The sequence below is a fragment of the Gavia stellata genome, chromosome 25, assembly GCF_030936135.1.
Source record: "Gavia stellata isolate bGavSte3 chromosome 25, bGavSte3.hap2, whole genome shotgun sequence".
In the NCBI taxonomy this organism is placed as follows: Eukaryota; Metazoa; Chordata; class Aves; order Gaviiformes; family Gaviidae; genus Gavia; species Gavia stellata.
This window is the reverse complement of record NC_082618.1, coordinates 5704619-5719699: the sequence shown is the minus strand read 5'-3', so window position 1 is coordinate 5719699 and position 15081 is coordinate 5704619. Positions and strand designations below refer to the sequence as shown.

Here is a 15081-nt window from a genome sequence, read left to right as displayed (position 1 = left end):
CAGCACTAGCCACAAGCACAGCAATGCAGGAGGCTGGATGAGCAACGCTACCCCTCTTCAGGGCCCTGGGAAAACCAACCCCACGTGTAAGAACAGCACAATCTCAAGTTTTACAAATAAATCCCCACTCAGGGTTGGTGGTTTGCACTGTTTATGCTTAAATTTCCCTCCCAGGCGTGGGGCTTGGCCAGCCAGGGACAATGAGGGGCTATTTACCACCCGAGGCAACCTGATGCACGCAAGTCAGTGTTGCAGCTCTCCCGCAACTCGAGTCAGTGGTGCAGCTCTCCCGCAACTCATACGCAGCCAATGATCTCGCAGTTCCCAGTGTCAAGTTAACAGCTCTGTTTACTCTCTGCAGTATTTTGTTTAACTATTTTGTTTTAATTTAACTAAAGCAAAAGGATGTTTTGATTCTGCTTTGGTTTGGGGGAAAAAATAGGATGTGACTTATATCTGCTTTTGTTTTCATGCCAGCTTCAACCACACACCTATTTTAAAGCTCACAGGCCTCTTCCTCTTCTTTTAAATCACGCCAAAATCTGAAGTTACAGGAGCATCTGTTGAGTGCAGCTTGAAGGGATCCGCAGGGATCCTGTAACACATCATTGCTTTCCAGCTGGACAGGGATTAGCATGTAGGGAAGGCCAGCGGGATTCGAAGGAGAGAGCAAAGGATCCGCATAACATGGCAAAATAAGGAAGTCGCTGAGCCACGGGGAGAAATATACGGATGGGAGAAACGAGGAAGGTCACAGCTGGGCCAGTAAGCGCTGACCGATGGGCTGCGGGGGGGGCCTGGCGCGCCGTAAGGGGCTGGTGCAAGGGGAATACTCAGCCTTGCTACGGAGACGCAAGGGCCGGCCGCTCCGCGCGCAGGTCGGCCCAACGCTTCCTTTCAAAACAAGAGCAGCTCTGTCTGCAAACGCATCCGTGTTTGGTTCGTATCTAGGAAGCAACTGATCCATCTGCTCTTCCACTTAAGAATATGGATGATGAGAAAGTGACTGGCTGGGCTCCAGCAAGAGCAGGAAACTCCCTCCTCTGCTCATTGTAATGTGGGGAAGCGTCTGGGAGGGCACCTGCAGCCCCCGGAGCAGCCAGCTTCCCGACCTGGCATTTCCCAGGGCTGCTGCATTAGTCCTTAGGGTTTTTGGCATTCAGACGGAGAAGAATTCAGCCCAGCCTTGGAGATGCCAAATCACAGTTCTCCGCAGACTTTTGGCTCGGAGTATAAAGATGTTTATCCAGCTGCTGTAATCAGAATGGTATCAGGAAGAGAAAAGCCGTCGTGTGGAAAGGTGAACAGATTTCCAACTCCTTCAGCTTTAGGTAAAAACTCAGAAATGGGACGGAAGAAAGAGTTTGAATCCTTGTAACTTCTACCCCAAAACAAACCTGAAAAGTTAAGCCTATGGCAAACAGCTGACAAAGTTTTACTAAAAAAAAAAAACCCCAAACCATTCTCAGAAGAGCATGAGAAAGAGATCCACACCAGCTCTGGTTACCTAAACATTCCTGATTTCTTGGGTTTCTAGACAAAATCCCACCTCCCTCACATTTAACACAAAAGGTCTCACTGCAGCCAGCTAGCTTGATTTCAAAACCCTTTCCTAAGATGCCTCCACAGCTTGAACGTGGAGACCCAGAGGGTTCCTGATTAATACCATTAGCATATTACAGAATCACAGAATCACTACGGTTGGAAAAGACCTGCAAGATCAAGTCCAACCATCAACTAACCCCACCATGCCCATTAAACCACGTCCACAATGCCTCATCCACACGTTCCTTGAACCCCTCCAGGGATGGTATTAACCTGGAAATGTCACGGAGAACTAAGTGCTGTTATCACAGGCACGGAGTCTGGAATCAGGCTTGTTTGTCGATGCGGGTGCAGCGTGGTTGGGCATTGCAGAGCGAAGAGCTGGACCGCCCGTGAATCACCGCCTGCTTCCAGCAGAGGTGAGCTCCGAGAGGAGTTTATAAACTAACATTATGAAACAGCACTTTAGTGACGTGATATTTCTCGGAGCAGCTTTTAATGTTTACCGCAACTGATAAGCAAATAGCAACACCATTACTCCTCTGTGGCAGTTTCTACCCAGGATGGATGTGATGCGCAAGAACTGCCGGTTAAAAATCTTTAATGCCTTGCGCTAAGAACACGTTCAAGTTGTTCCATTTCATCCACTCGAGACACCGCCTCGGGAGAACAGTCATTCTTCAAATGTTTGCTGCTCAACAACAGTTGCAGCAGCTGGGGAGCAGTAGGATGGCTCGCTGGGAGCCACGTCAGGCAACGCTGAAATTATTAACCCTGCGGCTGAAAGGCGGCCAGGTCTGGGACCACTTCAGCTCAGATCAGACGGGCACAGCCACAGCTTTCCCTCCTGCCCTCGGACATGGGCAGCAACCCTAGCCTGCAAGAGTCAAATTCTTTAAAAAGGCCCAAGAAGCTTATGCTCCCCTGGCTCTGGCTGTCACAAGGGTAAAGCTTTTCTGCTTAGACACAGTTTTCTTGGCCACTTCCTCTGCGCACAGTTAAGTTCTGACAAGTGAAAGGACTTCCCCTGTTCTTAATGTGTTAGATAAGTCTGTCTAGTCCAGTATCCTGTCTTAAACAGCGCCAGGAAGATGCTTATCAGAAGGGTGCTTAGGGAAAAAAAGAAAATGAAAAATCCATACGTACTTTCCTTGGCTTTACCTTTCGTGTGCAGGGTTCCTGGGAAGCTGGTGAGGTCAAGGGAGGCTGCATCCAGCTGACGAGCCCTCCTACAAATACATCAGCGCAAGTTGCGCTGCATTTGCTGGAGCAGTTTGACTGAATCTCACCGGTTATCTGCTCAGAGGACAGCTAGAACCACACACCCTTCTTTCTAGGATCCAGGTGCCACCCGAGTTCCAGCAGACATCAGATTAGTATGAAAAGTGGACTTCTAAGCCCTTCTGCAACCTCGGGTGCGTTCTGACAGCTGTGTTCTATTACAACGGCTTTACAAGCAATTTCTACAGCAGTATTAGCATCATCATCTACTGGGGACAACGTCACACGAGCTCTTTGTTACCCTGGAAATGGGAGTCATCATTTCTAGATTAGGCAAAGCAGCACTGGCTGAATCCTGGCCTCAAACACCCGAAGACTCAGGCTATTGGCTTCAGTCACAGCTTCCATATCTCTCTCTAGGACTGTGGTATTTGAGCAACTTAGTAAGTTGCATTGCTTCTTAGGGCGAGGTGGGTTTGGCTGTATAGAGCCAGTGCGGAAATTATTTGGCTGTCTCAAATTGTTTAGCTATTTCTGTTGCATTTCAGCTCTGTAATGATCATATGCCTCTTCTACATTGGCATCCCTCTGTTCTGCTTTTCTCCATAAAGTCATTGTTGAGCTTGGCAAGTGCTAGATGTGTTTTTATAAATAAACCACCAGCATTCCATACAGGACTGATTTCCAAAACTAAACCCCGCTGCTTAGAAAATGTATTGGAGGATAGATCATAAAAAGAGATGAAGGAAGCAGAGCATAGCTCAGTTCCCAGCTCAGACAACCCAAACTGCTCCTTCTGCTGGGATAGAGCCTCTCTGGGTTTTCCACCTCCTGACAGACCTGGAGCCCTGTCTCTCCTTACTTTGCAATTTTATTACATAAAGTCTTACTGCATGCTCACAGAGCACCTACTGAAAATAAATTCAAAGCAGGATTCATGTGATGTGCCTTTTATTTTTGATTCAGCTGTTGGTCTGTTAAAAGATTGTCAACACACACCTTCCTCACCTGTTTAAAAAAAAAGCAGCAATTCTAGTATCTGTAAAACCCCGAGCCTTCTCATGAACAGTGCTGACCATTAGTATAGCATTTTATTTGCATAGTACTACGAGTAAATCCCTAGGCACAGGATCAGCTAGTCGCAGTGCCAGCAGTGCTGACTTAAATATGCAACCTGCTCAGTTTATCTAACTAAATGCAGGAATATTCCTAGCATGACTGTAAGGCCCTGTATTTAAAAGTGCAGTCTGCTTAACAAGAGTGCAAGAAGTTAACAGCAAAAGTTACCATGTCAGCAAGAGCTAAAATTAATTCAATCCTTAAAATACCAGTTACTGACTTTTTTTCTTTTAAGCTATTCACTTTTCTTTTAACCTCATTAAAGTTTACCCTTCTGAACTTTAGGCAGTTGCTGAGAAAAACTGGGGTGCTAAAGGACTTACCAGAAACAGTTGGAGGGCAATGACATAATTAAACCGTCACCTGGGTTTACATCTTTCACAAAACATCACTTCCCAGGACTCTGAACTAATTTAACTCTCTCTACACCAAAAGCAACTAAAACACTTACATGCCATCAAACTAGTACCTCCCTTTCTTTGTCTGACCTGCTAGTTTTCTGTAAGACAAGACAGCTGGTGAAGAAGTTGCCTTCACCATCTTAAAAAACATGTAAGAACACAGGTTGTGTTTTGCCCTGATGCAGAATAGAACATAAACAAAACAGACGTTGCCAGGCTGGAAAAGCTGTGAAGGTGGTGACAGCTCCAGCAGTTTTGTGGGTTACTTGAATACTGGTCTACTTAGTAATCCAGCTGGATAGTGACTGTTTAAAGACAGAAGTGCTCTTAGCCTGGGGGAGAAAGCAGGGTTGGAAGTTGAATCGGCATTAAAGGGAGCTAGAACCGTTGCTCCCAATACTGAAAGCACCAGCTTTGTCAACCACCATTCCTTTCCCCAGGAGGGAAAAGGCGAGAGCCCCACCAGGGAACCGGTGGGACCACACAAGTCCTGCCTGCGCTTTGCTCAGCTCAGCCATTCCTACCTCTCCCTGCGCAGCTTTGAGGGCTCACGGTGCAGCCCCAAGGAGGTGTTCGCGCAGCGCAACGTGCCAGCGCAGCCGTGTTGGGGAAGAAACCTGAGGCAGCAACACATCCCATTCTGTTCTCAGCTGCTTATCACTGCTTTCCTCTTCCACCCGTCCAGCAGCCACCATTCCCACAGATCTGCCAATGCAGCTACGTACAAGAGCACCCTCTAGCCTGCTTCACTCAAAAATCATGACGCTAGCTTAAAGATGATAAATACTCAAACTTTTCTAGCCCGGCTCATTTTTGGTAGAACCAAATTAGGAGTATCAAGCCTCAGATCTTAAATTTTAAGCAAAACAACAGATACTGAATTTGTCTACAATTTGCCTTTCTAAAGCCTCACCCATACATTAAATTCTCTAATGTCACTAATACCTCAGATTCCACTGTTTTAAGAGGAACAAGCCGTCCAGAATTCATGACAAATGCCTTGTCTGACAGAGCAGCGACAGTATCCGTGCTTTCCAGGAGAAACCTTAAAAAGGCACAGCATAGTTATTACATTTACAGCCACGGGTAATGGCCGATTTGAACTTACCGTTACCATGACCATGAATGTACACCGAGCTAGGGAGTTGGCTTACAAACATTAGCAAAAGCTGGTTTTGTTCATTTCTTTGTGAGAGGCCATGGATACTGTGCAGCTGTGTGCCTCGTTATCAAGATTTTAACTACAGACCCTGAGAACTTGCATTTGTAGTATTTTGCCCACCGGAGTACTGGACAACTGGATGTTCTCTCTTAAAGGCTTGTGATGGAAAGACTGGACACAAGCTGACTGTGGCAGTGCTGGCTTCTCAAAGATTCCCACCAACTCAGCTCTGCAGCGTGCAGAGCAGCCTATTCTGAGGAGGAGTGATAATTAACCTCCCTTGTTTCTTCAAACCTTGGCATCAGTGCTGAACCCCAAATGCTTACAGTGTGTCTGCTGAACCTCACCTGCATCTTATCTCAAAGATGAAATGGCTGCACACACTTGTTTGCTAGCACCCACACTTCAAAAGCAGCAGTTAAAAGGTACAGCAATATGTAGCAAATTACCTTTTTTTTTTTTTTTTAAGCCATCCCACCTTGGTTTTGGAGCTATCCTGGCCTGGATACAATATGCTCCTTGGCAGCATGAGAACACACTGCCATCTGCCTGCTCCTCGTGAAGGCTGCAGGGCACACCAAAGCACACGTAGCAGGGAACACAGGCAACACAGGACTACAGCCTCAGAGGGAAATAAGAGAGGAGCAGGGGACAAGTCTGCAAGTCTGGGATAGAGGGCATGGATAGCAAGCAGGCTCGCCACTGACTTCACTCCAGATTTTTGCAAACAGCACAGAGCTAGGGCCAAAGCAGCAGTGCCATTTCAAACAAGACCCTATTTACTGCTTAGGTCATACCACAGGAAGACAGGGAATATCTAAGGAAATGCATGCAACTGAAGTAATTGTGAAACAGTAAGATTTCACAAATAAAACAATCAGCATTTATTGTTGTATTACAAAACACTTCATATTTTGGCAATATTTTACAGTTTATCCTTTTCCTTCTTAGGGCCTGTTGAAAAGGTACTGGGGGGGAGAAAAGAGGAGAGTGTTGAAATCAAGAGTAAATTTCCATGTCTTGCTTAAAAAAAATCCTCCCAAACCGCCCCAGTCCCTCCCACCAAAATAAAAATCTAGTTTCACTCAATTCCACTATCCAAAGAGGCCATGGGTGAAGCGGCAGGCAAAACTCTGGCAATTCACTATCAAACGCATCAAGAAGACAAACAAAACATTCACAGTGGTCTTCAGTATGGTCTGTTGCGTTGATCATTTCTGAAATCATTTCTGAAAGGGAAATAAAAAGTTATAAGGAATCCCTTAAGCAAATAACAAATAGTCCCTTCAGTCAAACATCTCTACACCAACTTCTGTGTATTCTTCTATGTTTAGATAGCCTTATCCAAAAATGCTCACAAAACGCACTCAACAGGCAAACTGACTTATTTTCTCCGGAAGCTTCTATCTGTAGCTAATGTTTTCACAGCACAGTTGTGCGTGCACGCCTAAACAACGCTCTTTTCCCACAGTCCCTATCAATTCCACAGTCTGTACGCTACACAACCAAGCAAGGGCAAAGAAACTGCTTACCTTCCTCCCATTTTACCACCATAGCCACCTCCCCGATCACCGCCTCTGCCACCACGGCCTCGATATCCTCTTTCTCCTCCATAGCCACCTCTCCCACGAAAATCTGGAGGAAAATGCAAACCAACACATCAGCCAGGTTTTTCAATAAGCTATGGATGTCATTAACGCTTCTAACACTTCAGCTGTTTTGACCGATGCTTTACACACCTCCTGACGGACGTGAATCTTCTGGTCTGGGCTCACCACACTGGTTGCAGGAATTCCTGCGAGCGAAGTTCATATTACCACAGGCCCTAGAAAAAACAAGGATTCCCCAGACTTAGCTGCTAAGAAACTCAGAGAGCATACGTGAAACACCACTGCCCAATTAAAATGACACTTACGGGTTAGGACAAACCCAATCACCATTTTTGGGTTCCCCACTTCTACCCTGGAAGCCCCCACCTCTTCCATATCCACCTCGTGAACCTGTAGACAAAATTATAATCAGAATAAAGGAGGGAAAGTGTCTATGACCTACACAGGAGAAACATTTATTAAGGACTGTTACTGGCTTCAGAACCCAAGTGACAGACAAGACTTTCCAGGTGGAAAAAAAGAGTAAGTGTTTAATGTAAATATATCCCTACTAGGCAAGCCTCTGAAAACATATTAGGCACTCTGAAAGCAGCAGGTAGTGCCAATGACAAAAAATTGTACCACCGTAGAATCCAGCATCTACAAACTGATTTACTACTAGCTACAAGATCGCTAGAAGACTTGGGCAAATGACAACACAAGTTTCAGCCACCACCAAATCTGAACAGCATTTGATGTCCTGAAGTTAATGCATCTGCATAGCTGAAATACACATGTTCATATGGACAGATTTATAACTTAGGCAGATGGGGAAAAATAAGAAGCAAGGACAGCACATGGTGGCCATAAAAATTTGCTCCACCACATATTTTTTATAAATTCTTTTTCAGGAACAAAAGGAAACTTGATCCACTTGAATTGCCAGTGGATAAATATAAACCCACTATGTGCATTAATAAACATTTACAAAGATTTAACAACATATAATGTCAATCACATAAGGCCAGACTTAGTCACAGAACAAAAATTTAGCAACAACAACAACAAAATCTGTCTGAATTAATGCCAGGATGCATCTGACACAAGCACAGGGACAACATAGCTCTTGCTTTCTGCATTAAAAAGATGAAGAACTTTTATACCAGTTGAAGTTCTTGAAGTATCATTTTTTATCAGCCCACAAAATTGCCTGATTTAAGAACTAAAATTTGTTGACAACCATCACACAAAGCATGCTTCCTGTAATATGGTAATTAAAATCCAGTGGACTACTGACAAAACTGTATTGTGCAGAGAATCAGGGAGATGATTAAAATCTATCTAATTACAGGAGTCAGACATCCAACTGCTGCTCTAAGTCAGCAGCAGTTGAATAACTTGCCCTGCTTAATACCATCTGGAAACATGAGAGTATCTCAAGGCTTTGCTGTAATAAGCAAATACTCACTGGGAATTCATACCTATATATATGGAACCTGTACAGCCTCAACATCATTGTTATACTATCTCTTTAAAAGCAATGCTGAGACATGATCTGGAGACTTTCCAGGTCAAAAGGAAAGCATAAATGCTATGCTGCGCAGAAGAGATTACAGATTTCAGTTTACTTAACTTGGTTCAATCCTTATTACTCCCTTTCATGGCAGAATCCCAAAGGCCCATATACTTTGATGAATCACTGCTTCAAAGTCAACTTTTCTTTTATAAACCAGGAATAGTTAAAAAGCATTTAACTATGCACAAATAAGGATTCTACAGATTTTAGTCCCACCTCGACGTCCACCACCTCCACCTCCTCTCATGAACTCAGGCCTTCTAGTTGCAAAAGAAACTTTGATAACATTGCCATTGAATTCTTTTCCTGTGGAAAGACAGAAAGTGAGAGAAAGATCAATACAGCAGCAAATTCAAAAGAACAGAAGTGATTTGCACACACAGACTGAATACAAAGCTCTTAAGACACAGGCAGTCTGGACTAAATCTTTTAGTTTTGAAAACACTGATCCAAACATGAGATGGCAAACACTGAGGTATTTGGCTAGGTTCTCCATAAATCCACAGATATTTCCCTTACTTTAAATGTGATCTGCAAGTTGCAATTTAACTAGACACGTAAGAACTTCTAAAAGATTTTCGGCCATGTTCATGGATAAGTAGTTCGGATGTTTGAACTCTGTTCTTCCCCCAAGTCAGGCAACACTGCTTTTGTACAGTTCAACAGCCAGCACAAAAATTAAATACTCCCAAGTTAAAAACATGAACTTTTTAAATACAAAGTCTCAGTTCTTCATAGATACAAGGTTTATCACAGAACAAACAGGACTGCCTGTGTGCCTAATATAGTCATATTTGCTTTACCCTCCTAAACGAAAGTCAATTTGCATTTTATTATCAAAATACAAACTATCAGATAGCATGCCATGCCAGATTTTTTACTCACTATGATTTCACACCAGATGCAGAGTATGCCCTTTTGTTTCTGCCCAGTATTATTAAAATTCTGTGAACACACAAGGTCACAGGAACAGGCACTTCCCCTGCCCCCCTCAAGTTCACTACTACAAAAGAGTATCACTGCATTTCCTGCATCCAGTCTGAAGCATTTTATATCAATGTATTTCTGGGATCTGCTCTCTTCCTCCACTGAACCCATAATTTAAAAACCCCTTATTCTTCACTGCGTATATACAAAGCACTTGGCACAAGATTGCCATAACCATTGCCAAACTCTAAAAATGCTACCACAACACTAGTAATATCAATACTAACACTGTCGAAAATCCCTCCAGCCGCTAACACAGATTACAGCTCCATTGGTCTGAACAAGAAGTTATGCTCTGCCGACTGACGTGAATACCACCTCTCACACCTCGTGCAGAGATGACTGAGGTACAGCAGCAAACTCTAACAGTTTCATTACACATTTTCAGTCTTAATCACTAGCTGCTGTTCCACCAAATGAGAGAGGAAGCCTGCACACACAAAATACCATGAAATAGAGGTCTTTGTTAAAAAAAAACAAAAACCACACACACAAGAAAAAGCCCAAAAAAGTAACCAAAAAAAGAGACAAACCAAAAAACAAAAGCCACACAAAAAGTATCATGGAGTCCCCAATGAGGTTATTGATTTGCTTCTTCCACTGCTTGTTAGATTCATATATAACCAAAAGAACAGGTACTCTCACCCACCGTCAAACCAGTCAATCGCTGCTTTAGCAGAAGGAGGGTCATCAAAAGACACCGTTGCTTCTCCCTTTGGTTTGCCAGTATCCTTATCTGTATAAAGATTTATCATAGGTTTGCCAGTCTTTTTGTTGGTCTGAAAAGAAAGGTTGTACACTTGGCATAGGAGAAATACTGGTAAAGCCCGTTCAGCGCATAAACTGTAACAGCTAAGTATCATGAGAAAGAAGGTTCTCTTGGAGCTAGCCTGCAGAAACAGCTGCTTTTGACTGAAGAATACTGACTGGCTTTTCTCCATGAAGTAACGATGGGCCCAATTTTAACAAAAAATGAGGTCAAGTGCCCTAATTTAGAATTGCAGAAACAGAAGAAACAGCCACAGAACACAGAAGCATACTTGCTGAAGTATGAGGGTGGTACAACAGATAGAGTGTCAGTGTTAAGGGTTATAAAGACTAAAGAAGAGATACAAAGCAATCTAAATGTCACTAGAAAAAAGCTGCTAGTGCTGCCAGCTTATAAATGAGCTGTCATCTGGGAACCCAGATAAAAATATTATCTGCAACTGCTGGGGAGTCAGAGCGAGCATCTGCCTTAAATGATACCAGTACATTTCCAATACACTAGCTCCACAAGTTCTCTTCCTTCTTACCTATGATTTCTCATTCCACATACCTTTATAATACCAATTTGTTTGAAATAGTCTGCCACTTGATCTGTTGAAACATCCTCTCCAAGTCCTTGCACGAAGATAGTGTTGTTATCAGAGTTGTCAGACTCTGTATCTATTAAAAAATAAGCTACATTTACCATCCATCTTTGCGGCAGCAACATTTTAAGCTCAGGTCTACACTGCCCAGTAGCAGACCCTTAAATCCCAAAGACACCTTGTGAGAAATAAAAGATGAGCAGAGAGCGTAATTCTGAAGTTAACACCATCAACTCCAAAAATGCATAAACAGCACCTTCAGATGCTGCAGTGCATCAGAGACCAAATACATTCAACAGCTGACCAGCTGTCTGCCACACACTCAACTTGTCCATGCAGCTAAGACATCCAAACCCACCAAAGCAGTGTCTGTTTTAAATAACACAAGTTTAGCAGAAGTGTTATGGCAGTGAAAGCAGCTGCTTGGCTCAAGGAGATTCAAAGTTCATCAGCAAATTCTTACTTGCTGCATGAAAAGACATCCAAAAATTCACACGCACTTTAATAAAATACATTTCTTTCAAGGAAGACAAGCTTTAGCTAAATTTCTTTTGAGCCACGGGAACTGCAGCCACATCCATCTTTTTAGACATACATTTTAAAAGCAATGACCTAAGAGCTACAATCCACTCCCACCCACTGCTTGTTTTCTTACCAGCATCTGATCTCGGTCCATAATCCCTTTGACCTATGAAACGGGTTTAAAAAAAAAAAAAGAAAAATACTATTTTTAGCAAAATATTTTCAAGTGACTTTTTTAGAGACAAGAAAATATTTAAAGTATGTATGTAATGCATCTAAGATCTTAAACATTAACCAGAGATTTAGAGAATATTTAGATTAAAACGTTCAACAGAAGGTGTCTGTAGGACGTTAACGTGTTCTTTAACTTGCAGCATGTGGCAGTTGCCACACTGATGCTATGCTGGTGTTATCTTGCAAATGCTGGTTGTCAGATCACCAAGCAGTTTACCACTTTTTTTTTTTTTTACCTCTAGTACCTTTCTAAGAAGGATTTGTAACAAAAATTAAAAAAATAAAAAAAATCCGGTGCACGTCACTGTCTCCACAAATTCTTTCATGCAATTTGACAAAGTAGAGATCCAGTTTATTGCTAAAAGTTTGGCTATTAAAACTCATGAACACACCAGCCTCACCAAAATGCTATAATGCTTCTACTAGATAGTAACAAGATATTGGTGGCTTTTAGATTTATAAAGAATTTCCACTGAAACATTTTTGGATACTCGGCACTTACCACCGTAATTTTTGAAGCCACCACGGTCACCACCACTGCAGAGGAAAAATTGAAGAAATGATTTCTTCCTTAAGTCTCTATGTGCTGAGCCCAAGGCTCAATCTACAGTTAACTGATCACAAGTTGAGAGTTACTGTCTGGCAGCTAAAGCACCATCTCTATCTTCTCCTCACTACTCATTCATGTTCAAAGATTAAATTACATGAAAGCGAATAATCTCACAGGTTGTTGCACTGGAGAAGAGAAGCCCTAAAGAGTATTTTAAACTAAACCATACACATGTCGTTGTTTCAGTACTTTCTCCCATCCCATAAGCCAAAATGACTGCTATTAAAAACTGGGTTTTAAAACAGAAACATTATTTTCATGAAGGTTAACGGGCTTTAATTGTAGATGTAATTGCTACTTTGGAATAATTAGTACTTTCCTAGAACTAAGAAGAGCTAAAGTTAATTAATCTCCATTGTTACGCATTTATATATGGGGGGAAAATTAGCAATATCAGCCATTCTCTGAGAAAAGGTCTGTGGGGACCTACTGTACTGTTAGCACTTGACATTACAGAGAAGGTGTGTGTATGTGAGCTTCAAAAGCAGAGGCCGTGAAGTTTTATTTCATTCATTCTGAAACCTGTGGCACAAAATGTAGACCAAGTTAAGAGATTACACATATCAATTTTCAAAGGTTAGAAGGGGATTTTAAACAGGTTGTCACACCTCCAATTATGTGCATGAAAATAAACCCTCGCTCTTTTCAATGTAAATGTTTGTACTAGCAGGATTTTTCACAGCAGCATTTTTAATTGCATCCATGTTATGAACACAATATAATCAATATTCAAAGCCTTCAGGAAAAATACAACCACTGGATTTTTGAGAAAGTCAATTACCAAGTGTCAGAAAGACTGCCTCATACTGCCATGTACAGCTGCCTGCCTGCCCTCCTTCGCACGGGGGACACCGCTGTCACCTGAAAATTAGGCAGGTTCACCTAATCCTGACAGCTTTCACACTCAGCAGCTAAGATAAAGCCAGTGTAAGTTCAAACCCTGATGCAGAGGGCTATCTCCAGACTCTGGAACTATCGTGCCAGTACAAGAAGCCTCTTCATCAATGCACTTCACAACTGGAAGTCACTCCAGGTTTTAATTCAATCTATCTGCCAACACATGAGAGTCCAAACATGGGACACAAGCACCCCAGCAAAAGGCAATGAAATAAAATTAGGGAGTAACTTCTTTGGCACTCTGTATATCTGTTTTCTGTTAGAGCAAACGCAACGTAATGAATGTGAGGTACTGCTTGCTTAACGTTTATGAGATAAAATCTGTCCAAAATGAGGGACAAAAGAGAAATAAGGTTTCAACAGATACTATCGAAACTGGATTTAGAGAGACACTGAAGCAGGGCTGACATTTGTGACAGTACATATAAGGAGTATTAGATGTTTGTCACAACAGACTCATTTTTACTGGGACTTTTCTTAAAATAAGTTTTTGCTGCAGATTTTAAATTGCTTCTCCACAGAAAAAGTCTGAATGCTGAATTGCAGTGTCATTCACTCGTAAGTAATTCATTCCGCTCATTAAAAAGGTAAAATGAATGAGTTTTATATGCAACATCAGAGCTGGTCTTTACTCAAGGCTGGCTATTTTCAAGGACTGATGATAAAAACACAATGGTGATCATAAAACTTACTGTAAATACCTTTCTGCCACCTCCAACTCACTTCAGCTAATAAAACCTTCATTATGACACAACAATTTGCAGTAGGATGCCTGCTCTTCCACGATTTTAAGTCAGAAATAACAAGAGTGAAGACAAACCATGGAAATGCTATCAAAGTCTTCCAACCCTAGATTATGGTCCCAATTCATCAGGACAGCATTATCCAGAACATGTATGTTTTCTGATTTGAAAATATACAGCAGCAGAGACATCATTAGAAAAACCCAACAATCTAAAAACATAGAGAAAATAAGTTTGTGACCATCACAGCCAGGATTTTGCAGGAAGTAAGGATTTTGCTAAGATGCTGGGGTAAAATGTGGGCACCCCGATTCTGAGAAGTGATACAGTTGGATATATAAAATGTAAAGGAAGTCATAGTCAAATGTCTAATTTCTATCTTTGTGATACAGTAGTTCTGCACCCTGCACTAACAAGTACAATCCACAATTTTTAATTATTTTTTTAACTAAAGTCTGTAGAAATATGGTTTTGCCCAAGTATGCTTCAGCATATCTTCTGCTTAGTCTCACATGACCAACCCGACCAAAACCTGCATCAATTCAGTGACAGATACCTTTGATGATGGAGTAATGCTCTCCTCCATTTTTAAGTCCCATTTCATACGTGATTTATAAAGCTGCAGTGTGTTACCTTCCTGAGGTTGCTGGGCAAAGCTACCTAAGATCTCCAGGAGGCATGTGGATACGCTGCAGCAAGTGAAGTCAAACACAGAAACTGGTTGCAAGCAGCTGATGCCACAGTCTCAGATTTACCCCTCACTGAGACCTCAACCCTAAGTCTCAATCTCAGCAACCAAATTAGTTCCCACACTATTGTCATAGAACATGTGGAAGATATAATTGCAGTGTTTCCGTCTATTGCTTTACCAGTCTTGCACACAGACCAAATAGATGGGTGACCAGATGTAGTTTGGGGTTTTAACATCCTATGTTAGAATCATGAAAAGGTAGCTAAAAATCAGCAATGCCACCAACAAAGAAAATAAAATAAAAGAGACTGAACTGCAAGCAGCCAGAATGTGTCCGTGGCACCATTCATAATGACAAAAACTTACTGCTGTGAAAGAAACATCATCAGATGGTTTTTCCTCCTATACTCAGTCATATATTTAAACATCACC

General features: G+C 42.1%; 1 protein-coding gene across 1 annotated transcript in view; it reads right to left on the bottom strand.

Moving 5' to 3' along the window:
• Positions 1-6317: 6317 nt before the first annotated feature.
• Positions 6318-15081, bottom strand: part of TAF15 (TATA-box binding protein associated factor 15) — a 22497-nt gene continuing 13733 nt past the window's right edge. The window contains exons 8-16 of the mRNA XM_059829275.1: positions 12211-12245; positions 11608-11640; positions 10919-11028; positions 10250-10379; positions 8830-8919; positions 7364-7448; positions 7188-7273; positions 6981-7083; positions 6318-6677 (exon numbers count right to left, since the gene is read on the bottom strand). Of these exons, the coding sequence (XP_059685258.1) occupies positions 6638-6677; positions 6981-7083; positions 7188-7273; positions 7364-7448; positions 8830-8919; positions 10250-10379; positions 10919-11028; positions 11608-11640; positions 12211-12245 (712 nt within the window). The 3' untranslated portion in view covers positions 6318-6637. The remainder of the gene's footprint in view (positions 6678-6980; positions 7084-7187; positions 7274-7363; positions 7449-8829; positions 8920-10249; positions 10380-10918; positions 11029-11607; positions 11641-12210; positions 12246-15081) is intronic.